Genomic DNA, 26,425 nt, shown 5'->3' on the forward strand with positions numbered 1-26,425 from the left:
TAAATCATTGTATCAACATCATTAAAAGTCAATAATTATATAATAGAAGAACGCTGATTTGTAAGAAATGAAAACACCAAAACACCAAAACACTCATAAACCTAACCAAATTCACGATTTGTGTTGACAGCGATCAACTTTAGTTGAATATGTTGTTGAAGGTAGAACATATTGTTTTTATTTCCAGTCCCAATTTATCTACTTAGAAGACCTGACCTCTAGATATTTTTTTAATTCCTTGTGTCGTTACCTTGGTGTATTATTTATCTGTACCCACGTTTTCTTTCTATCGTGACGTTTTCTAAAGATAAAGAGGGAAACTTATCAAATCTAAATAATAGTGTCATTGATTATTTTAGCATTCAAATTCGTCGGTTTAATGTACATGTATATTGAATTGCAATCTAATTAAAAACCGATCTCTCATCGCTCCTGTTTCTGATATGTCGCGTCGGAGATCTAACGAAACCGGCTTTGAGGTCACATGTGAGTGAACTAAAAGTTATGAATTTATAAAGATATGCAAATGAGTTGACGACCTATTAATAAGCCAATCAAAAAAGTTTATGAATTATTTTGACTGACGATTTCGTCGTAAATAAAATGAGTTACATCCCTTTGCCTTACGTTAAACTTCCAAGATCGTGGAAGACTCAATTTCATTGGTCGAAAAAGACACACCTACGAGGTCACTCACATGTGACCTCAAAGCGGGTTTCGTTAGATCTCCCACGCGACATATCAGAAACAGGAGCGATGAGAGATCGGTTTTTAATTAGATTGATTGAATTGTTGCAGACATTACCAAGATGGCTCACGTTGCTGTATAATCAACCGCGGTGGAGTATTATTTGATGTGTTATTAAAAGCGAATCTGATTATTTAATGTTGTAGGTTATTGCACTGTGTTTTAAGATTTCCAGTCGTTTTTTTTTGGCATAAATTTATATCCAAGCTGTTCAAAGATTTCTATCATACAATTGTACTATAATAACTTTAAGTGACAAACAAGCATTTTACAATTTAACGTACACAAACAAAAGTTCACATATTTGGACTGCAACGAATTTGTTTTATAAATATATATGCCATTTAATTAACTTTTTGTCATACATAGCTATTTTTATATCTTTCCACGTTCTGTTTAATTCGAAACAAAAGAACCATACACTGTTTTGCAACGCATAACTATTTACAGCATAATTTCAAACACGACTCCGGATCTCCTTCTAGTTCCTTTGTCACTATTGACCATTTGTTCACATGATAAAAATCCTGTTTGTTTATCAGCAGCCATGTTGTCTTCGATTGACGTCATACTATTCCCGTCAAACGAAGTTGACCTATTACTTTCGAAGGAGGTCTGTCGACTGTCGTTCCCAAATTTCATTTGTCGAAAGGACGATGCATAACTGCAATTGTCTAACGATGCCTTTCTAGAATTCGAAACAATACTATTATTATCTGAACTTGTGATTCCGGACAATATGCTCGTGGTATCATATGACGTAGATCCAGTATCTGGTATCACATTATCATCACTTGATATTTGTCTTACTGTAGAATCAAGATTGTTCGTTTCTGTTGATGAATCTTTAGGTGATAGCAGTTCTATGTTGGGGCTTAGAATATTTTGACCACTAGACTGACTTGAAGAATTAGTATTACTCTTCTTATTTAATTTTTGCAAATCATTAGAAAAGTTATTTTTAATTTCACTGTACTCGCAGCTTGACAAATTGTTAGTACTATTTGGCCCCGACAATGTATCGCTATCACTTGAAAGTGTTAGCTCTGATTCCGTATGGCAGATGTTAAAAACAGGTGACGAACATGTATGAGCCAGTTCATCAGAGCAATAGGTAGTAGGCGGAACAATAGTAGAATGTGATCTCGGCTCTACATGTTCGTGTAATGGTGGGGGTATAGCCTCTCCTGTTGAATGAGAACGTTTTGTGTATTGTAATTTTGGCTTCCGGTCAATGATGTTTAAACTTTTCATAATCCGTCGAAGAGTTTTAAGTCCCGGATTTTTCTTGTCTTTCTTTCCCGTCGCGAGACTCGCATATTGTTCTCTTGGACATATTCCTGAGGCACCACTTGGAAGATCGCAGCAAGCAGCACTCGCTACAGATTTCTCAGATGGAAAATCATAAGTTAGAACACACGACATTTTTTCCGTAGAATTTGAATGATCCATTTGTTGCTGGACAGCATTATTCCGTTCCGACTTTTCCATTGGTTGATCTGCATCACTCTGTTTGTGTGAACAAAATTGATCGGTTTTGTCGAAACTGTTCATGTTGTAATTGTTGTCATTGTTTACATTTTCTTCATCATTTATAACTTTTTTAAGACGTAACGACGAACTAAGTAAATTCCAAAATGCATGTCCAAACTTTAGCCGCCGGGCTTTAATTGAGCTGATTCCACGTAAGACACGGGGATAAGATACATCTTCATCTAAGAGTACAGGAATAATCTTTCTGCGTTTAGCATCTGAAAAATACCAAACATATATACATAGACTATCTGATGTCCAGTAGTTATAGTTTGTTGATGTGGTTCATACGTGTTTCTCGTTTTTTAAACATAGAATATACCGTTGGTTTCCCCGTTCGAATGGTATTACACTAGTAATGTGTTATGGTCCTTTATAGGCTTTATGTGTTGAAGGGTGTACTTTGAACTATAATGGTTTACTTTCATGAATTGTGACTTGGATGGAGAGTTGCCTCATTGGCACTCATACCACATCTTCCTATATCTATATATCGTTATGTTAATGTACAATCAAATTAACTGGCACATGTTTATAATAACGCATAACAATAGTTATTTTAAGAAAAATGTTAAATAATAATACAAAAAACCGAAATACCACTGAAAAATCTTCTACTCTACAATGCACACACTGTCCTTTAAATTGATATTTTTTTATTAAGTTAACCTTTTGATAAAAAAAACTAATTTAATTCAATGTCATTGCGCCCTATAATTAATGTCCATAACCCCAGCTTTTAATGATCGGATTTTAGCATATAAATGTAAAGATATGAATAAAAGAAGGATATTGGTTTGCCTCAAGGTTAAAAACTACGAATTGAAGGCAATTTAGGACCGAACATTTTGTAGATCTGTATTTAAACTATGCGTTTCAAGAGAGATAAATAGTATACGATAATATATCACGATATAGGTATTTCTGGGTTTTTTTTGTGTGTGTGTGTGTTTTTTTTTTTAAATCATTTGATATATGCGAATGCTTTTAAAAAAAAGTAAATTTGCCAAAATACCCGAGCTCCAAGGAAAATTCAAAACGGAAAGTCCTTTTTCAAATAGCAAAATCAAAGCTCAAACACATTAAATACACAACTGTTATATTCCAAAATACATTCAAATCCTGACAAACATTTACACGAAATCAAGCATTTACCTTACACGTAGCCCTTCCTTAGACATTTTGTATATCAGTATAAAACATACTAACTTGATCAATCAATGCTGATTGGGTTAGTATATGTGATAATAATATAAAGTAAGGAAATATGGTATGATTGCCAATGAGACAATTATCAAACTGATGCAGCAACAGGTTACTTTACAGCTTTACTTTACCAATAAGCAAAACCCATAGTTATTTTTTAAGTTGGTAAGTTCAAATGTGCCCCAGAAACTGTACAAGTGAAAGTTGACATACAAAAGGTCAGATAGCTTCGTTTGTATATATACACATTGTGATAAAGAGCTTATGTCTGACTGTCAGTGATCCAGATTAATGTCCGAACGACAGACAAGCTATGGTTGATCTAAAAATCCTAAGGTTCTTGCCAATAATTGTCATCAACTTTAGCATTTGTGATTAACTTCTACGTTCCTAAAACAAAACTAACGCAAATTTTTAAAACTCAATCAATCGATTTAAAAAATGTATTATTGCATTAAAATTTTTCTCTGACAGAAAAGAAAATAAAAGAATACCTTAAAGTAAAAACAGACAAAAATGAATATGTATAACTTGGTTGAACAACGTTTTTTCCAAGGAAAATTAACCATTTTAAGTGCAAGAGTTATTCATTATGAAATGATTATCTTTAACATATTGAGGGCATGGCACAGAAACGCATAATATTACATTTTACAAATAGTTCAATAGTCTTCACATTGTAAATCGTCTGCTTTTAGACATTTACAACCGGAAATGAAACTAATTATACTGCATGTACTTTTGTTAATACCATGAATGTTTTACATACACTAGATACATATTATTTAACATCTAATTAATGTAATACATATGTATTGTCATTTTAAATCTGCACTTCTTATCAAACCCGAAACAGAACCGGTATAAAATCTTTTATGCAGTTTCGTGTTTTTTTTTCTTTCTTTTAAACGTACATTCGCAATGTTTCCTTTCATTGCTGGTACCCTATGGTTAATGGTTGGTCTACAATTCCAGAGGGTACCAACAGATAAGGCTCTGATGTTTGCATTGATTGAAATCTTACAACTTTACTGCAATGTTCAATGTATATGATATTGCAATGTTTCGCTCCGTTAAAATCGAAGTCTTCAAATTCATAAAAAAAGGTTTATCGGCATCAAATGAAATAAGTTTAAGCAAACATAATCACCGTGTGCGCAGTACACAAGATGTGTCATTCTGATCTTAAATGATAAACTGACATAATTTTGAAAGGAAAGAAAGCAGTTTAATGTTTTTGAAATTTTTAGGAGCTGGTGCTCTAATAGAGCGACCTCCACCTACCATTTTTCTTTGAAGAACAGCAATAAAAGCTATGTTTCTTTGCTTATTTCGTTTTTTTTCTATGCTGAGATGAAAATAAAATGTATGCATTGATTTTGTGACACGGTTGAATGCCCTATATCCTTTCTTATCTTTGAAAGAAATATACAAATTCATAATAGTCAATAAAACCTACGGTAGGAACAATTGAAGATAACACAACAGAAACCCCCCCCCCCCAAAAAAAAAAAGAAAAATAGTCCACAAAAGCTACCATTTGAACAATTTTAGATTAACAACACGAATCCATACAAAGACCGTATGACTAAGATATTCCGGAAAGGTAAGCTGTTACCTCCAATACACACTAAAGTGCTTCACTTAATTTCTTTCAATTCTAACAGTGAAAAAAGTTCAATTGTGTATACATACAGACTCCAACATCGCTCGGCGACATAAAAGCAATGATACATTAATGCACGGTGGCATACAAGCAATGATGCATCAATGATCGGTGACATACAAGCGACAATGCATCATTGGCCGTCCACATTCAAACGATGATGCAAAATAAAAGCTTTTGATTTTTCTTGTATCGTCTTATATAAAGCTATTTGTTTTTCTATTGGAATGTTATCTTTATCCCATCGGCATCATTTAAGTAAGGTTTATATCACTCTCTAAATTGTAAAGGCTTACCTGGGTCGAGCGTCTTGACAAACTGTGTTGCAAACACACAAGCAGGACTGGTAAGGTAATGTTTAGACAGAATAACTATAAGTCTGCTGTCACACCTATTAAATATATTATGAATCACTAACAGAGTAATTGACAATTAAATGCAAATTGTCACCTTGTGTGATGTAAAATTGAAAGGTTTATGTCCGAATATGATAAATCATTGACAAGCAAACAAGAGAAGGCTTTATAAAATATGGAATCTATCAATTTGATAGGAAAGAAATGAAATTAAATTCATAAATCTAGACATTTTACTTTCTATGTAAAATTATTTTGTAATGAAATTAAACAGAAAATATTATTCGGGAAACCCCAAACGAAATAAGGAAATATTTGGTTTGAAGGAAGAAGGAATCTATATCCCATGATCATTGTTTAAATGCAGAACAATTGTTATTTCATATTAAGATGAATTCAATTTTTCCAATATCTAAATTCTAATAAATTAAAATGTGTTGTTCTCAAATTTTTAAATATGTATAACAAAAGTACATGACTTCATCTCTCTTATGGACATACCAAAGGAAAAATGTGCATTGTTCTCAAATATTAAGATATACATTACAAAAGTGCATGACTTCATCTCTCAAAATCAAAATTCGAAATAGCCAACTCTATACACATGATAAGTTGAAAAGATAGAAAAATAAATACAATATATATCAAATGTGTATTTAAATTATGATTAATGTCTCAATATTAATTCTGGTGCTTGTAACATCTGTTTTTCTTCGTGCTAGAGGAGCTTGGGGAAATCATCAAAAATGTTTCACTGTTTTGGAATAAATAGGTAATTTACCTTGTTTCTATGACTTCCGCCAAGGTTTCAAATTCGTATTTTCCACTTAGCAATGCTTCCTGAGGCAAGAAGAAATCAGCTTTCTGGTCTTTATACTTCACGATGATATCATTAGCGAGATTTATATTTTCATCAGCACAACAAATGCAAGCAGAATATTTTTTTAGGAAACCTTCCCCTAAAAACAAAAAAAATAAAAAATGGATTACTTAATTTAGCTGTTTCTTTTATTCACCTAGAGGGTGGAGCATGTAAAGTAGGAGATTTTGTCCTGTCGCTGTACATACCCAAGTCTCTCGCTCCTTTTAGAGTTCATGCATTACCTATATAAGGTTTGTATTTTTACCTAGATATGTTTTTTTCTAAATGGATTTATGAGACCTGGACATCGGTAAACTACTGTGCTTTTGTTTTTCTATATTGGTGAGATGTATACGGAGAGGTTTGAGATTTAAAAAAAAAATGGTTAACCCCGCCGCTTTTTTGGCCTGTCCTAAGTCAGGAGCCTCTGGCGATTGTTAGTTTTGTATGATTTTTAAGTTCATTTATATATTGCGGAGTTTAGTATGACGTCTTTTATCACTGAACTGGTACACTTTTTTGTTAAGGGGCCAGCTGAAGCACATAGCTGGGTGCGGGATTTTCACGCTGTGTTGAGACCCATTGGTGGCCTTCGGCTGTATGTTTGCTCTTTGGTCGGATTGTTGTCTCTTCATCATTGACACACTCATCATTTACATTCTCAATTTAACTATCACATCTTCTTAATAAATTCTGACAATTCTCTTAGTCTCGCAAAATACTTTGATGTACATTTTTTTCTTCATAAAACATACCTTGTTTTTTCAAACTTTTTATTTGTTTTTGTCATTTTCTTATTGTAAAGGTTAGCTCATTTTTATACAAATTGTTGTAATTTCTTTTTTACAACTTTTATCAATACTCTATTCGTTGTCAATGAACACCACCATTTTAATACTTTGTTATTCATGACTATATTATGAAAAGATGATGTTGATACATGTAGTCGATCTTTGAAATTCTCTATTAAAATCTATTTACAACTTTTGAAGAATGGGGGAGGGGGATAATCTGCATATCTTTGCGTTTGTATTCTTAATGTTGCTGTCTCATTGACGTATAACCAAATGTGTCTATGTCTATTTAAATAAAATGTTTACAATGTTAATCCACATTGAAGTGTCATGTTACATATCAAAGTGTCAACTGTTGTTGTTACATATCAGAGTGTCAACTGTGCATGTTACATATCAAAGTGTCAACTGTTCATGTAACATATCAAAATGTCAACTATTTATGTTGCATAATAAAGTGTCAACAGTCACTGTACTTGAAAAAGTGATATTTTCTTTTTTGTCTATGTAAATGAAGTGACTACTATATTAAACCGACTTTGAGGTGTCAATAGTTACTCAGATAACTTATAAAAGTTAACACTGTTTATATTACATGACAGAGTATAAAAACTTACAGTTCATGTTACATGACAAAGTGTCAAAATTGATTGTTCATGTTTCATGACAAAGTGTCAATAATAACTGTTTATTTTAGATATGAAAGTGTCAACAGCTAGTCGGCTACTGTTCATGTTACATATCAGAGTGTCAACTCTTTATGATAAATATCAATGTGTCTTCTAGTCATGATAAATATTGAGTATCAACTGTTCATGTAACATATCAAAGTGTCAACTGTTGATTTTACATATCAAAGTGTCAACGGTTCATTTGACATATCAAAATGTCAACTGTTCATGTGACATATCAAAATGTCAACTGTTCATGTAACATATCAAAGTGGTGTCAACTGTTGATGTAACATATCAAAGTGTCAACTGTTCATGTAACATATCAAAGTGTCAACTGTTCATTTGACATATATCAAAATGTCAACTGTTCATGTAACATATCAAAATGTCAACTGTTCATTTGACATATCAAAGTGTCTGCTATTCATGTTACTGTACATATCAAAGTGTCAACTGTTTATGTAACATTTCTAAGTTTTAACTGTTCATATAACAATTCTAAGTTGTAACTGTTCATGTTACATATCAAAGTATCAATTGTCTGCTTTATATGAGAAAAACTACTTATGTGTCACACTGAAAATGACAGAACAAGTATATGCCTTTTTACCAACATATATTATATCCTTTTTAAGATATGTTATCAAAATGAAAATATTATTAATTAATGTTATTGCCTTCTAATGTCTTTTGGCTGTGTTTGTTGTTTGGCTGCTATCTATCTCATTAAGTCATATAAAATATTATGAATTATAAAAAAAACAAGTTCATATTCTGATGAATTATTCGTTATACTGATACTACAGAAAGCATCAGTTTTACAATATTATAATAAATGATACAGACAACACGAAAAGCATTATTTTAACCATGATAAACAGGGGCGGATCCAGGATTTTGAAAAGGGGGGGGCGAAGTTTTAAACTTTCGCCGAGCGGATCGAGGCTAAAAATTTTGGGACCTTATTTGGTCTAAAAACATAAAATATAAAGTGTAATATGCACTTTTTAAACGGGTCCTGGTGTGGGGCATGTATATTTTGTAGTTGCTGTAAAGTGTAAGGGTTGGATATTTTCGATGCTGTATTCTCCCTATTATTGTCTACCATTAAATGATACTAGTAGTATGGATCCAAAGCTATGTTCGGATAAATTTGATGTGCATGGGACTTATCAGTAAGAAGTAGACATGGAAAATTCTCGCCGGTTTGTTGCAAGTAATAAGTTTATCATAACCTCACAAATTTCGTGTTCTAAACAAGATATACGCCGGGCTGTATGATTACATTTAAATTACGACAGTCACGAGTTAAAAAAGACTAAACAAGCAATTTTTATCCAAATATTTGTTTGATATATTTCACCCAACAAAATTAAGGGAAGTGAGGGTTTTCAAATCATCCAAAGGCTAATACTCATAATGAGTCTGAAATGACAACAAAGTTATGATTGACAGCCGACAAGTTGAGACATATAGGCCACACCCAGCAGGCAGGTTGCAGTCTGGTCTTGAAAAAAATATTCAATTTATCAGTTCGGCGAAACAGATATGTCGGCCAGACATGCAAACTCCTGCCACAAAATAAAATATAACCGTTTTTTATTCATCATGTTCATTGAATGCTTAATAATTCTGTTGGAAATTTTCGTTTCTAATAGCAAAGATGTGGACAAGATTATTGTTTTCAATCCAGATACGACCAGAATTTTTGTTTTTAAAAAGGCAAAAATCAGAATCATTTTTTTTTTCTCTCCAATATCTAAGACTGTCTCCTCACATCAAATTGTTCGTACATTAGACTTTAAATGTATATAGAGCTTATACTGACTAAGCATCATTATTCAGCTATGTTATTTTAAAATAGGCTGGGGCGTTTGGGGTTAAACATGTTTTCGTAGGTGTTTAATATTGAGGCGGAACTTTTTTGTCATGAGAGTGTAATAGTCTATATATAGAGAGTATTACTTTCTGTTTGGTGGAATAATGAAACAGAAGTCAATACGTTCTTGCTCAATCCAGTGTCGCTTTGAATGTGTCATGAATGTCGTCCTCAGCAAAAGCAATGTGTTACTGTAATTTGAATATAAAATTGACTGAGCGACGGTTTTTTCGATGCACTGGTCAACTCTACCATATAGCGAATCACAGACACATGACTTTGATAATCAGTAGATTCCAGCGAAAATATCTTTATAAATAAAGAATTGTCGCATAAAAATAAAATAAAGAGTACACGGGAAATGGCAAAGTTCACGAAGTCTAGTCTGATAAAATCATTTTACAAAAAAAAAAAAGTCCGAGCAAAGGGGGGGGGGGGGGGGGGCGTACGCCCTCTACGCCCCCCTCTGAATCCGCCACTGATAAATGATACAGAAACCACGAAAAGATTTAGTTAAACAATGATAAATGATAAATTATGAATGTACATGTAACTTACTATCGTCCGTAGTTAGAAATCCATCATCTTCATAAACTGGACTGACTGGCCGTGGTAATAGATAACGAACCCCATCATCTGCGCATATGCTCCTCGTTGTGTCTTCGACCTTATCTAACTTTTTAAGTTTGTTACTTTCAACTATTGGGCAGTTTTTATTTTCAACTGCACTTCGAATAGTTATCTCTATATCTTCTGTATTGGTAATCTTTGCAAGTTTAGTTGTCTCATTCCTGTTCTGATCTGTAATGTTTGATGTGTTCTCGCTACTAACTCTACTTATTGTATTCTCGCTGCTAGCTCTACTTATGGTATTCTCGCTACAAACTCTACTTATTGTATTCTCAACATTTGGTTGAAGATTCACTGCCTCGTTTTCGTTCCCATTTATTAAGGATTGAAGTTCTTCATCGTTCAACGAGCACGTTCTATAACCTTCATCTTCTTGTATCGAACAGTTATCGGATAAGTTGTTTTCACCAAAAACATTTTTATCTGTGTTTAACGATGGTAAACAGTCATCGGAGAAGTTGTTTTCACCAATAACTTTTTTTTCTGTGTTTAACAATGGCAAACCATTATCTGACAAGTTGTTTTCACCAACAATTTTGAGAGTTGTGTTTAACGATGTTACAGTTTTACATCCAGTAATTGAATCAAAATTGTTTTCATTATCAGTATTACCTACAAAACAATTATAACTGGTTAAAAAATTATCTTATTTTATTATGTTTACAATAGTAAATTGTTTTGTAGCATTTTATTATATGATAAAATATACCGATTTACAACTTAAAACATCGTGTAGACCCCTAGACACCAATCGATTTACAGCTTTACGCATTGTGTAGACAACTATAAACAAATCGATTCACAATTTAATACATTGTGTAGACCACTAGACACCAATCGATTTACAACTTAACACATTGTGTAGACCCCTAGGCACCAATCGATTTACAACTTAACACATTGTGTAGACCCCTAGGCACCAATCGATTTACAACTATACACCTTGTGTAGACCACTATACTGTCAAAAGGTTATATCTTTTTTTCAAAAATCATTAAAAAAAATTATGTTCTCACCAATATTAAGCACCGTCTCACTATTTTGTGTTGTCCTTTTGATGTGACTTTTAATATCTCTCACTGCAAAGCAATGGTACAAAATTAAAATGCAAGTTTATATATGAGCATTAATATTGCTTGATTTAATTGGTCTGTGAATAAAAACTAAATAATATCCCATTTGATGTTTACCAAGATGATTAATTATTAAAAAAAATATACATAAAGCGACATTAAATAGCAAAAATAATTACAATGCATATATGTGATAGAAAAGTTTGATGGTGAGTTTTAAATCTTCAACATATCCAGATTGGTAGGTTATCACGTTTATACACTTTTATGAAAGGTTTGCATACTTTGTCTACAGATTGTAATTATTAGCCATGTTATATATATATATATATATATATATATATATATATATATTGATATCTTTTTAAAGGGGCACTAGTTAAAAGATATATATATGTAAAACAACTAAAATTTTAAAGATTTTTTTTTTCAATAATTAATGAAAGTGAAATTATTGCTCGCTTTTAGCAGTCAGTATTGTTCAATTTTGTCAATTTTTGCAAGTGAATAATTCGACCTCATTGAAACCGTATTCATGTGAACTTCAATTTGACCCCTTATGTAGAGATGGATAAAGCATGAGTTGTGCGTGTTCAGTATTTTAAAGAAAAAGAATGTCAACATTGAAAGTGAAACAAAGGTAAAGCATTTGATTGAATGATCATTGAAAAATCATTCTTTGAATATATAAGTAAAAGCGATGATTAACAAATATTTTAAATCTATAATATGAAATTTAACAGACCTAGAAAAATTCAATTTCACGAGTTCGCTATCTATTTTTTTCTATATCAGTGATTATATCGCTTATGTGACCATCGTAAGTCTTCGAAGGTCCTCCCGATTAGTGATTAGTAGGCGTCTAGACTAAAATACACACGAAACGAAGCTTCACTTTCTCGAGTCTAATGAGCATGCCCTGAAAATTGTTTATTTCAATTTTTTTTTATAATTTGTTATAAATCAAATATGAGAATTTGAGTCAAATCGGTAAACAGGAATTTGACAGCTAGTGCCCCTGTAATAAATACGATCCAATTATATACATAGTATGCCTAATTTGGTACTTACATACAGATTCTTTTATTTCAGAGAGACAGTCAAATCGTTCCATGATAACCAAATTCTTGAGTAGATTCCCGAGGGTTCCCGAATGCCGCAGTCCCCATTCCTCTAAACAAGCAAACGTTCTGCTATACTTAGTTTCAAAATATCGAATATGACAAAACTCAAATCCAGCTAGTTCTGCCAAACCAGACATGTCACCTAGAACACCATTTGAAGACGGTATAACTGCTGGTGGATCTAGATGAATTGACATCAAACGTCTAGTTGAAGGGCTAAGTATTCTTATTGGTAAGTCATAATATTCTTCTGGAAGGTGCACTCCTTCGCCCATGACGTCACAATATATATTTTTTAGCTTGAAAAATTATAAACTTTTTTTCTCTCACTGAAAAAGAAATAACATCTATTTTATTAGAATAACTATTAAAATATTTCAAAGATTCAATATTTAAAATTAAGGATTTTATTAACCAATCTACTCCAAATATAACAATTTCACCATGATTATCATAGCATTATCAGAGGTTCGTATGTTGCTTGCTGCAGACAAAAATGTATTCCTACATTCAACTATACTATCTAGTTGTAATATTTAAGACTTGGTCCTTGTCCGGCAAAGATATACATTGTATTCGTCCTAAATATTCATGAAATACTTGTCGCTGAACACAAACCAAATATCAATCTTTCGGTAATGTCAGTTTTGTCTACTTAAAATTCTTTAAAAGACAAAAAAATAGGATAAGTGACTGTATTCCTGACATGTTACATGTATCTAACTCTATTTACCAATTTAACATACTTTGTCAGTAATAAACTTTCCACGGGCCATGAATAGAAATCAAGTGACAGGATTCAACTCACTTTGTGAGTGCCCCCACCCCATCCCCTTCGCACACAAGTTTCCATCGAATAAATTTCCACGGGATAAATCCCCTTTAAGAGTAATCGACTCCAATCGACTTGTCTCGCATTGCTCTCCTGATTTCTGACATGTCGCAGGGGAGGTCAACGCGACATATCAGAAATTGGGTCGATGCGAAATCGGTTGTAAATAGATTTCGACATTACAGGGGAAAAAAAAGAACAATGCGAGATGGGGGTTTAATACGCCACTCCAACCCCCAACCTCTGCGCATACTCAGTAATTATACTTATAGTGAAAAGATGAACAAATAAAGTAGGATTTGTAAAATGTCGCTGTATTTAAATGAATAAACATGGAGTAAACTCACATTAGACAATTTTGAAAATATATAAACATGATAAAGAAACAAGTGCAATCTATTTTATTTACTATTGTTATTGATTTCATCGTTGCATATTTTTGCATTAATTTTATAGAACAAAGAAAGTCCTTGAGAAGTAAAGGTAAATCTCCGTTGTCTTGTGTAATGGATTGGATATATACAAATAGCGTATGTACAGTTAGGAGAATGTAACTTATTATTAATAAAGAATGTTTGTATTTAGATAAATGTCTTCCTGGTTCAATCTATCTTTAAAATAGACAAACTATTATCTGTCAAGATGTCAAATATTGCCAAAAATTATTGAAAACTACAAGTCAATCAATGTTTTACACCTACACAGGTGTCAATGGCAATTTTAAATTAAAAGATTATATAGTTCGTCAGAATTCTACAGAAGCCTGTTAGTGTCATGGTGGACATAGCTTACTCGTTTAAAAAAGTTAGTTTTCTTGTTAAAACGCTATGTTATTATATCGAGTTAGCTAAGTAGTTTAAACGGGTAAGCCAAGTCGTTAAAACAAGTTAGCTAAGTGGTTATAACGAGTTAGATAAGTTAAGTCGTTTTAACAAGTCAGTTTAGTCTTTATAACGATTTAGAACTTCAATGATAAAAATTCACCTTGACACTAACCGGCTTCCGTAGAATTCACTTGTCCATCTTTCTAGTCATTTTCGTAATTGGTGGGAGCAAGAACCCGACGCCAGAGCTCGATCCCTTTACTCTTATTCTAGAAAATTTGCAGTAAATTGATGAACTGAATATATATATTTAGTCATTTTCGTAATGTTAGGAGCTAGTACCCGACGCCATAGCTCGATTCCGCCAAATCTCTTTTCTCTCATTCTAGAAAACTTGACAATAAATTGATGAACCGATAATAAATTTATACATGCATGTATAGTCCCTCACATCCCCCGACGCATAACAACTACTATGCACATTGCAAAGAATCTAGAACTTGCATGAGTTATAATTTATCGTAAATTTTGAACGAATAACATATCTTTGAAATGTACATCTACATTCTTTTGGGTCCTAATTTTAAGAAAATCGGCTTTGTTTAAAACTCGATTAAAATAAGCAATAACTGTCATCATTTTGTAACCAAGTTAAAACCTTCAAAACCACACAATATAAATATGTTTTTTTATATACTTGACCTAGTATTTATAAATACAAATGATCGTTCTTCTTGTTCGATTTATGAAAATTGAACAAAGGTTAACTACTGTAAAGCTTGTCTATATCTTAAAAATCTATTTGCATCCTCCGGAAAAATGATCAGTCATTATTTTCCTCTTTCGTAATTATCATTAATAAGGAAATGCCATTTAACTTTATAGACTACAAAATTAAAAGTTATTTCGAAACAAACATGTCTTTATATAGATACCTAGTAAATGAGAGAACAAATGGGGAAAAATAATCTTAGGTTTTAACGACATAATTATTAATTTAATTGCGTAATTGCGTAATTGCGTAAAAGTTGGCACAGCATATGCCTGTCAGGAACATTGGTTTCTGCCGAAAACTGCAATGAAATATTATCCTTTTATTTAACTTTTAAAACAAAGATATAGGTCATTTCGTAACAATCATTTCTTTATTTTACAGTTGTGATAATAGACAAACATAACATTGATAGTATGACTTATCCATATTTGCTTTGTCATTAAACTTATTAGTACATATATGACCTTTCATTCCATCTGTTGAAGTGAGGCCAGAGATTTGTCAAATCATTATACAGGTTTTAATTGATGTATGCATGCTCTGCATGTACATAATAATATGTTAGAAATCGATGAATTAATTAAATGAAAAGTTGAATAAAAAGTCATAATTATTTTCCTCCTGCGGTTACTTTTCAAAAATAAGAATGGATGATTGGCGAATTGAGAGAATAAAATAGACGTTTTGTTCCTGTACATAAGGAAATAACATAACGATTGTAACCTTTACAGAAAGTGCAAGGTAAACACGATAGTATGAAAGGAAATTGTTGTTAAATAGTGTACACCTGTACCAGGAGTTTATAGTAGAAAAAAAGTATTTAAAATTCTGCTTCGTCAAGATCTAACCCGAGGCCGCTTCTGACTTCTGCAAAAAATCTACTTTTTGTCTAATAAAAATGAGCAAGAGTTTGAACACAAGTCTACATGCATATATATCAGACTTGCTATATGTCCCTTCCTACTATTTGTATAATTTCTTTTTCTTCAATTTTACCCTTCACCAATTTTACTGCTGTAAAAAAAGATATTTTCATATCATTCTACTGATATCTGCAGAGGAAGGACAATCAGTATACTTGCAGTTTTCAGTAGAAATATAAATTAGGAAGAAAGATCTAAACGAAAAGGAATTATAGCAAGTCTATATATTTATATATAAGATTATACTTCTGTGTCATGTATTAGAATAGAATAAAGCAATTCTATGAATAAACAAGCATTCCTTTAAAACCTTCCGCATTCCAAAAGCTGCATGCTATAAAGTATAATTATAACACACAAAACTGTATTTAAACAAAACCCTAGTTAACAAAGATGAACTAAGATTTTTCGATGAACAAAAAATCGATATCATACAATCAAGGAAGTCTGATTTTATCTACACATTACATAATATTTGTCAATAATCCTGCATTCTTTAAAGGGGCATTATATACGATTTATAAACACAAATTAAACAAAATTGAGAATGGAAACAGGGAATGTGTCAAATAGACAACCCAACCAAAGAGCAGATAACAGCCCAATGTTTGTTTTTAAACATTAAAAAACCCCGAAACTTGCATTGAAATAACATTTCACTATACGCAGTTTATAGTTTGGTTTGTTAAGATACGCCATAACAAATCTCTGTTATTATATGTTTTGGTCCGTTTGCATACAATCTTAAATTTGACCGTAAGTTGGTTGAGGGTTGTGTATGTGCTAAGCATGGTCAGTTATTAAAAAGGAAAGGATGTCAAAGTTAAACAGTAAAACAAAGGAGCAACCGCAACCATTTTGTCTTCTGATATATTTAAAATGTTGATTTGATTATTTATAAAACTTCGACACGAAATCAAGGATTTCTTTTCTATTGAATAATATTTATATTTATGCATGGTCATCAGTAGTCTTCAGAGGTCATTGCAGCGGTAATGTAGATTACGTTCAGGCTTAAAATACGCTCAAAATGCAAAATCCTTAAACTATGCATAGCCGTTAAAAGGTATCCGGCGGATATAACTACTGGATTATTCAGGTTAACAAATACTGATACTTTGTTATAACAGAGTTCTAGAAATCATTTTTTCTTCCGGTGGTCCATGAGGGAAATATGCTGGTTTTCAATACCATTTCTATTGCAAAATGCTGAAATTGTGCCAGTCCTTTGCCAATTTCGTTGGTCAAAATCTTAGGACCACCACTTTTCGAGAACTCTGTTCTAACCGTACACTCTTTTGAATCTGGTAAATATTTTAGTATGTAATGAATCTGAGAGACTGAGTCAATTCTGGCAACTGCTGCCTCTGTAAGAATGTTCGGTCCAGTCCTGTGTTGGATTTTTATCAGATATTTTATTACATATAGTTTAAAGGCTTTAAAAATCTATGTTGGAAAAATGAAATTCTTGCTAGTATGCATATTGAAAGAAAAAGGCGTCAATATCAAATGTAATAAAAAACTGGGAAAAATCATTTCCTGCCAATTTTCTAATGCCCCGCACCACCCCGCCCTCAGGGTGACATGGGAGTAGAAATATGGTCACTTTGTCTTATTCCGACCGGCAGTAAAACGCTTGCTAAAGTGGGGCATCCGTTTGGCTGTGCGGGATGTATCAAGTTTGCAAACACGTCCTATCAGAATGGGGACGTTAAATCCGATACCTCGTGTAAAGAGAGTGCCACGCTTTTTGCACGTTCAGAACCCTTGCAACAACTCTTTGAAGGGTCCGTAGGTGGCCTGTTGCAAGGCAAAATTCCTGTCCCTATCACATATACCCTCATTTTCTAGTGGCAGTCCAAATTTCCCCCACCATCAACACGGATGGCCTCTATTACAAGACCTACCTATTGCATTTATTGTTAACTTGTTCTCGTCCTGAACATGCATGATTCGCCACTCGACGTTAAGAAACCAACAATCAATCAATCAATCTTTATGGTTTTTATTTCGAAAACAAGCACATAGACCCTTATTTTTTTCTGCTTTTTTATTGTTCCTTTAAACATATACCTTCGACCAATGACAGTCCTTTAAAGAGGTTGTTATTTTGAAACAGTCTTAAAATGACATCCCATGTGTTATTAGTTATGTTAATTTATATTGAAAACAAATCAATAGGGATTATGATTTACAATATCGCCTACAGATGAAACATGTAGTTATAAGACTTAGTCTGTTCGTCATTTTCGCATGTCAGTTAAACAAAAATTACTTCATCATTCTCAAATCACATTGAGTGGACATCCGTAAGGAATTTTCATGTGATGGTATGCATATTGTCATGTTTATTTTTTACAACCTGATATTACACAACATTTATATATATATATATATATAAAATTCAACATAATGAATTCTTGTGTATTATATTCTTTTAATTTCATCAAATATAAATTAACTTTGTATTGGGGTTATTTGTATTAAGGTGTGATAGAATGCCCTAATTTATAAAATAACAAGACATATTTAGAGTAAAACAGAAAGATATTTGAAGTAGATACAAACTTTGAATGTGTACAGTTGCAGCAATAACCAGAACCTTTTTTTTTTCAAGATGAAGGTGTCGTAATGTTTTTCAAAAAAATAAAATGTCGCCTATAAAACGGGTAAGAAAGGAAGTCATTATGGCACTCCATAGCGTGTTGCCTCCCAAAATCAATTTTTACGTACCGCCTCCCATGACATCCCCATCTTTGAATAATATGAACATGTTTGAACACTGGACACTTTAAATTTGCAAAACACTCATTTGCAAATCCGCCGCCGCCTCAAATAAGAGCTACAGTGTCATGTATATAACCAAAATGAGCGGAATTACATGGGATTCAATAATTTCATTTGTTTTCTACTGTTACTATTATATTTATTTTGCTATTTGATTTATAAAAACATGGGATTTTCAATATCCCATGGGACAGGGCAAAATCCCATGGGATTTACCATTATCCCATGGGATTTTGGTTAAATCCCATGGGATTTTTTTTGGTCCCATGGGATAATTGTAGTCCCATGGGATATTTGTTGTCCCATGGGACAAAAAAAATCCCATGGGATTATTATTATCCCATGGGATTTTTAATATCCCATGGGACAAAATAAAATCCTATGGGATTCAAATTATAAATATATAGATATAAATATACAGTATGTGTATGTTGCAATGAATGCTGTTTGGAAGTAAAAAGTTATAATTGTATACAAGTTTTTTTATATTTTTTATATATAAATATTTTTTTTTTTCATTTTGTCACAAACATGTTTTTTATTTGTTAATATGACAATAAAGATTATAATTCTGATTTTGGAATGTTTAATAAAATTTAAGGTCAAAGAGTAAAGTTCTTTCACTGAAACAAAATGATGACATGTTTAAATAAATAAAAAAATATTGTTTTGAAATCTTTGTCTTGTTTATTTTATAATGAAAAATAGAACCGAAAAAAATATTTCATATTCTGACTGAATAGTTTACTCTTTTCATGAAGTAAGGTTTTCTTTGTTATAGTTTCATTGCAATACATGAATATGCAAACAATTTGAATTATATACCTTTGTGGTGTACATAATATTATGCTTATATTTGCAAATTTATAATTTAAACACTTTTTGTGTTAAAGTTTTAGTTTTCTTTTTCGCTGCTTGCTATGTACAATTATTCAGTCCACTATATAAGAGTCAAGTCAATAAATTATTTCATCCACTAGAATATTCCAGCAACTCTTAGACAAAACATTTTTCAATCTGTTCTTCAAAGATCTTCTTCAGTACATCTTTATTGGATAGAGCGATTCAAATGAGAAGACAAAACAGGTTTATTTGGACAACAACATACTAATATTTTTTTCATTCGTTCCTTCTTTCAATTGATAATTACATTGTTGCATTTACATGATCAAGTTCTTAAGCATCTATGATTGTGATGGTATGACTCCTTTTTGTTTATAGTCATTATGTTGAAATTTCCTTTTTCTATTTAATGTAGGAAAAAAACGTTCCATTTCAAATTAATAAAAAAAGTTGCACTATTGAGAAAAATATCATCTTCCAAGTTTTCTGTTCAGTATTGATCTGTTGAATGATGACCATGAAAACCGAGATGTCTGACCTACAAATACACAAAACTCAAAAATTATCAGTGAAGAGAAATATAGCAATAAAATGGCTATTTTATCATGTTTATGAACATTTTAATAAACTTTCATTTAAATATCTATTGTTAGTACTCTTATTTCAGTGCTTTGCGTCTATGATTTACATATTACTGGTTATTGTTTGGTTCCTTGTTGCAGTCTTTTGAATTAATATAAAAAAGAAGATGTGGTATGATTGCCAATGAGACAACTATCCACAAAAGACCAAAATGACACAGACATTAACAACTAAACGTCACCGTATCGCCTTCAACAAGGAGCAAAGCCCATACCGCATAGTCAGCTATAAAAGGCCCCGATAAGACAATGTAAAACAATTCAAACGAGAAAACTAACAGCCTTATTAATGTTAGCGGGATCCCAACCCACCCCCCAACATGGGACAGTGGTATAACAGTACAACATAAGAACATAAGCCCATTGCAACAAATTTTTACAATTTGTTCAAATGTTGTGCTGTTATCATGGTTATTAAAACCACTGTCCAGTATAGCGTTTGCTCATTGTCAAAGGCTGTACTGTACAGTGAACTATTTTTTTAAATTAAGGGGGCTCGCAGGTTTCAATCAATTTTTTTTCTTAATATAGGGTTACGCTATAATTTTCTATAATAAATGAACTTTATCTTATACTTTATAGAAAAATAGAAAAATTAAATTAAAAAAATGGAGACACTATTCATTCACACTCACAATCCGCCTTTGAAAGAAGCATATATACATTTTTGTAAAGGTACTTTTTTTTCTGTTGAACTAATAGGAGAAATAGAGGTAATTTTGAAATGAAAAAAGAACTTAATTACAGAAATCGCTTATATTTTACAATAGTTTAGTTTAAGTAAAGTTAGTTGAAAATGATAATAAAAAATATAGCTCACTGATGAGCTGGAAAAGATATTACAATTCTCATGCCAAAAAATGGTATTTCTGCACCAAAGGGAGATAATTTGGAGCTTTTTCAATGATATATACATTTTAAAAGTTGTCTGGGGCCAAAACGAATTGATTTTTATAATGATTTCTGTACCATATGATAAAGTAAAAACTAATAAAGTTATAAATAAAATTAGTTATGAAAAAAAAAAAATTTAATATTTTTCTGAAATTTTTATATCCTCGAGCCTCCTTAAATGTCATTTGATCTCTATTGGAGAAAAGTCTTATTTGAAATCAGACTGCTTCTTATTTTTATATCAACCCAGCCATAATATGCCTGTCCAATATCAGGAGCTTGTACATAGTTCAGTGGTTGATGTTGTTTCATATCCGTCATTTTTGTTTTTCATAATATTTTGTTTTTTTTATAAATTAGTCTGGTATATTTGAAGTTTGAATTGATGTTTTGTTTCAAATTTTGTTAGCGTTGTCTTCTATAGATTACAATATCATGTACAGGGTATGAGTTTTTTCATTACTAACAGGTCATCACTGGCCCCTTATAAGTAATTACAATGGTTACATCCACTTAATTGAACTCTGATGGATAGTTTTCTCATTTATCGTACCACATCTTATTTTAATAAATATTTAATCATTACTCAAGGGCTAAAACTTTTTTTAACAGTGGACTTACCATTTAGGCTTTGTTGACCTTTGTAAATCTATGTTTGTTGATAATTTCTTCTGTTTATAGTTTCCCTTTATCTTCAATATTCTTGCCCTACACATAAAAGGGTAAACAATATCATTTAATGACCAAAAAAAACTACTAATACATAAAAAGTAGGCAACTGAAAATTTTGCCTCATTTGTATATAACTTGGACTTGATCCTCATTCTTGCTGTTTAATATTATCATTGTTTTATGAAAATGAGGTCTTAGTAAAATTAACCTTGGCAAACAGACATCTTTTTTTATATGACACCTTGCATTCATTCCGTACAACAAGTAGACCTATGCTTATAATATCTGATAAAATGACAAAACCAAGAAAACTTAGCATTGACCAAAGAACCATAAAATGCGGTCATGGTTTTATGAATCTGCCAGAGAGACATGCACACCTTACAATTGTTACATATCCTACAAATATAATCTACCTGTAACTTTAAGCATAATTATGATAAACAATGCAGTGTTTCATTGACCAATGAAAATGAGGTCACGGTCATATAAAATATGACAGACAGACATGTGCATCTTACAATCATTCCGTTCACTAAATAAAGTGGCCTTATTGCTTACAGTATCCGGAAAATAAACCAAACCACAACCAGGTGCTCCGCAGGGCGCAGCTTTATACGACCGCAGAGGTCGAACCCTGAACAGTTGGGGCAAATATGGACAAAACATTCAAGCGTGATACAGCTCTGAATTTGGATTGTGATCAAATTTTTGACATTACATGGTTTATTTTACACAAAACAAATGTCAAGATTTTACAAATCAATTAAAGATTTCTTCTTATTTAAATCTAAAATTAAATAGTTGACACAGCATACAATGTAGGTTTCTGACACAGAATGAATGTGGTCTAATGAACTTAAAAGTTTTTTTTTGCCTTTGAGCAATTCACTATGCTGTTGAATATTAATCCTCTCAAAAAAATGTTTGAAGAAATTTTCTTTTTATTAATGAAATCTGAAATGAGAAAAATTTAACCCCCCCCCCCCTTTTTCACATCCCCGTTTCCCTTTTTCCAAAACTGATATCAATTCAAATTTCTAATGGAGTTTGCAACAATAACTACTCTTTTAAATACATCATAAAATATTAAAATGTAAAATAAAGTGCTTGTTATCACTGAATGGTAAAGATTGGTTGGTAGTAAAAGTGAATATACATTGTTTATTGTATAAAACAATAAAAAAAACTTCATCAGCAACATTTTATATTGGCAAATTTCCAATGAAGTTATTTACATAAAGTTATTGGCAAATAAAAATAGAAAATGACATCATAGTCATGTCTGGCAAATTTCCAACATACATTATCTAAAACATTTTAGATAAGATAAGGAAAAAAAGCTTCATCAGCAACATTTTATATTGGCAAATTTCCAATGAAGTTATTTACATAAAGTTATTGGCAAATAAAAATAGAAAATGACATCATAGTCATGTCTGGCAAATTTCCAACATATATTATCAACTACTATTCTATACAAAGAAAGATAACTCCAATTGAAAATTAATTGCTATTGCACAATATTGTGCAATTAGATATTTCTTGCTATTGTGCAATACTGTGCAATTGAAAATTTCTTGCTATTGCACAATACTTGATATGGAATCCTGATTTGGACCAACTTGAAAACTGGGCCCATAATCAAAAATCAAAGTACATATTTAGATAAAGCATATCAAATAAGCCCAAGAATTTAATTTTTGTTAAAATCAAACTTAGTTTAATTTGGACCCTTTGGACCTTAATGTAGACCAATTTGAAAACTGGACCAAAAATTAAGAATCTACATACACAGTTAGATTTGGCATATCAAAGAACCCATTTATTCAATTTTTGAAGAAATCAAACAAAGTTTAATTTTGGACCCCCATTTGGACCAACTTGAAAACTAGGCCAATAATTAAAAATCTAAGTACATTTTTAAATTCAGCATATCAAAGAACCCCAAGGATTCAATTTTTGTTAAAATCAAACTAAGTTTAATTTTGGACCCTTTGGACCTTAATGTAGACCAATTTGAAAACGGGACCAAAAATTAAGAATCTACATACATAGTTAGATTCGGCATATCAAAGAACCCCAATTATTCAATTTTTGATGAAATCACACAAAGTTCAATTTTGGACCCTTTGGGCCCCTTATTCCTAAACTGTTAGGACCAAAACTCCCAAAATCAAACCTTTTATGGTCATAAACCTTGTGTTTAAATTTCATAGATTTCTATTTACTTATACTAAAGTTATGGTGCAAAAACCAAAAATAATGCTTAATAGGGCCCCTTTTTGGCCCCTAATTCATAAACTGTTGTGACCTCAACTCCAAAAATCAATCCCAACCTTCCTTTTGTGGTCATAAACCTTGTGCTAAAATTTCATTGATTTCTATTTACTTATACTAAAGTTATTGTGCGAAAACCAAGAATAATGCTTATTTGGGCCCTTTTTTGGCCCTTAATTCCTAAACAGTTGGAACCAAAACCCCCAAAATCAATCCCAACCTTCCTTTTGTGGTCATAAACCTTGTGTCAAAATTTCATAGATTTCTATTCACTTAAACTAAAGTTATAGTGCGAAAACCAAGAAAATGCTTATTTGGGCCCTTTTTGGCCCCTAATTCCTAAAATGTTGGGACCAAAACTCCCAAAATCAATACCAACCTTCCTTTTGTGGTCATAAACCTTGTGTTAAAATTTCATAGATTTCCATTCACTTTTACTAAAGTTAGAGTGCGAAAACTAAAAGTATTCGGACGCCGGACGACGACGACGACGACGACGCGGACGCCAACGTGATAGCAATATACGACGAAAAATTTTTCAAATTTTGCGGTGGTATAAAAACTAAACATTTCATAGTTCCTTATACCCTGCCACATTCATAATATATGTGCCTGTTTCAAGTCAGGAGCCTATAATTCAGTGATTGTCCATTGTTTATGTGTAACATTTAACTGTTTTTCCATTTTTTATACATAAATTGGGTTGTTAGTTTTCTGGTTTGAATTGTTTTCATTGTCATTTCTGGACCTTTTATAGCTGACTATGCAGTATAACTGGGAGTACTCTCAGATCTGTTCATTGTGTCTTTTTGTGTAGGGATGTATAAGTACCTGGCCACGTCCACTTGTATTTTTGTCCATCTGATGAGTTAAGCCTTTTTCAACTGATTTTTATAGTTTATTCTTATGTTGTACTGTTATACCACTGTCACAGGTTAGGGGGAGGGTTGGGAACCCGCTAACATGTTTAACCCCGCCACATTATTTATGTATGTGCCTGTCCCAAGTCAGGAGCCTGTAATTCAGTGGTTGTTGTTTGCTTATGTGTTACATATTTGTTTTTCGTTCATTTATTTATATAAATAAGGCCATTAGTTTTCTCGTTTGAATGGCCTTTTATAGCTGACTATGCGGTATGGGCATTGCTCATTGTTGAAGGCCGTACGGTGACATTTAGTTGTTAATGTCTGAGTCATTTTGGTCTCTTGTGGACAGTTGTCTCATTGGCAATCATACCACATCTTCTTTTTCATATTTGTTCATTGTTAAGGCTGTAGGGTGACCTTGAGTTGTTAATTTCTGTTTCATTTGGTCTCTCATGGGGAGTTGTCCAATCATACCCCATCTTCTTTTTTTATATTGTCCTATGTACTATGAAAATAAAGTAAGATGAAACTTCTCAGTCAGACATATGCACCTAGTTGACCTTTTGCTAATTTGAAAATAAGAAAATAGAGAAACTGGCCAAAAAAACAAAAAAGTAACATTAAGCAATGAACCATAAAAATGAGGTCAAGACTGAATAAAACATGCCAGTCTAACATGAACATCCATAAAAATTTTCATACAACAAATATACTTGACATGTTGCATACAATATTAGAAAACCCGACCAAAACACAAAAACTTAACAATAACCACTGAACCATGAAAATGAGGTCAGAGGATAGAAAACCAGATAAATTGACACTTGTAAATCCCTGTGGTAAGACAAAATGTGCCATAATATTAGTCCAAATGATAATGAAGTCTTGCATGGCTATTCTGTTCTGTTCTGGTTTAGAAAATCCCTCCTTCAAAGGAGCACTTCGCACAATGACGAATAAATGTTTATACATATATATATATATATATATATATACCTAAAAAGACATACTAGGTACGCCTCGAGAGATGAGTGTTGGTTACTGTCAAAGACCCTTACGCTTGCTTGGCGGAAGGTTTTTAATTATGAAGACGAGTTCGTACTCCATGAAGAGCAAAGCAAAGCTTCCTTGTTATGTATTCTAGTGTAGCAGGCATCCATGCATTTACATTTGCAACCACAAGCACATATAAAGCTACTAGGGTCCAATATAAAGTTAGTGTCTAACCTTAGCTATTTCAACATTTTTCTTGGACGCCGTCATAGTAAAAAAAAAATCCTTTCAAGTTGTAATAATTGTTTGTATTACAAAAAGAAGAAACCTAAATCTTACTTGTTAGTTGTTACGGGCTAACAAAAAAGATTTTTTTAAAGTTGGTTATAAATACATACAATACAACATAAGCTCTAGAGCTTTTATCCAACATACATATGACAAGCACAATACATAAAACATTAAGTTCATCACTGAGATAGTAGTCTCAGAAAGAGGGAGACGGGGTCAACCAAACCCCTTTTCAATCTGAATGTAGGACAGAAAGTCA

At 32.2% G+C, this 26,425-nt stretch overlaps 1 protein-coding gene across 1 annotated transcript in view; it reads right to left on the reverse strand.

Moving 5' to 3' along the window:
- Positions 1–962: 962 nt before the first annotated feature.
- LOC143063520 (uncharacterized) overlaps positions 963–26,425 on the reverse strand; it is an 84,942-nt gene continuing 59,479 nt past the window's right edge. Inside the window, exons 2-7 of the mRNA XM_076235718.1 lie at positions 12,493–12,874; positions 11,365–11,427; positions 10,277–10,960; positions 6,291–6,468; positions 5,450–5,544; positions 963–2,499 (exon numbers count right to left, since the gene is read on the reverse strand). Of these exons, the coding sequence (XP_076091833.1) occupies positions 1,193–2,499; positions 5,450–5,544; positions 6,291–6,468; positions 10,277–10,960; positions 11,365–11,427; positions 12,493–12,820 (2,655 nt within the window). The 5' untranslated portion in view covers positions 12,821–12,874 and the 3' untranslated portion in view covers positions 963–1,192. The remainder of the gene's footprint in view (positions 2,500–5,449; positions 5,545–6,290; positions 6,469–10,276; positions 10,961–11,364; positions 11,428–12,492; positions 12,875–26,425) is intronic.

Source organism: Mytilus galloprovincialis, chromosome 2, assembly GCF_965363235.1.
Source record: "Mytilus galloprovincialis chromosome 2, xbMytGall1.hap1.1, whole genome shotgun sequence".
In the NCBI taxonomy this organism is placed as follows: Eukaryota; Metazoa; Mollusca; class Bivalvia; order Mytilida; family Mytilidae; genus Mytilus; species Mytilus galloprovincialis.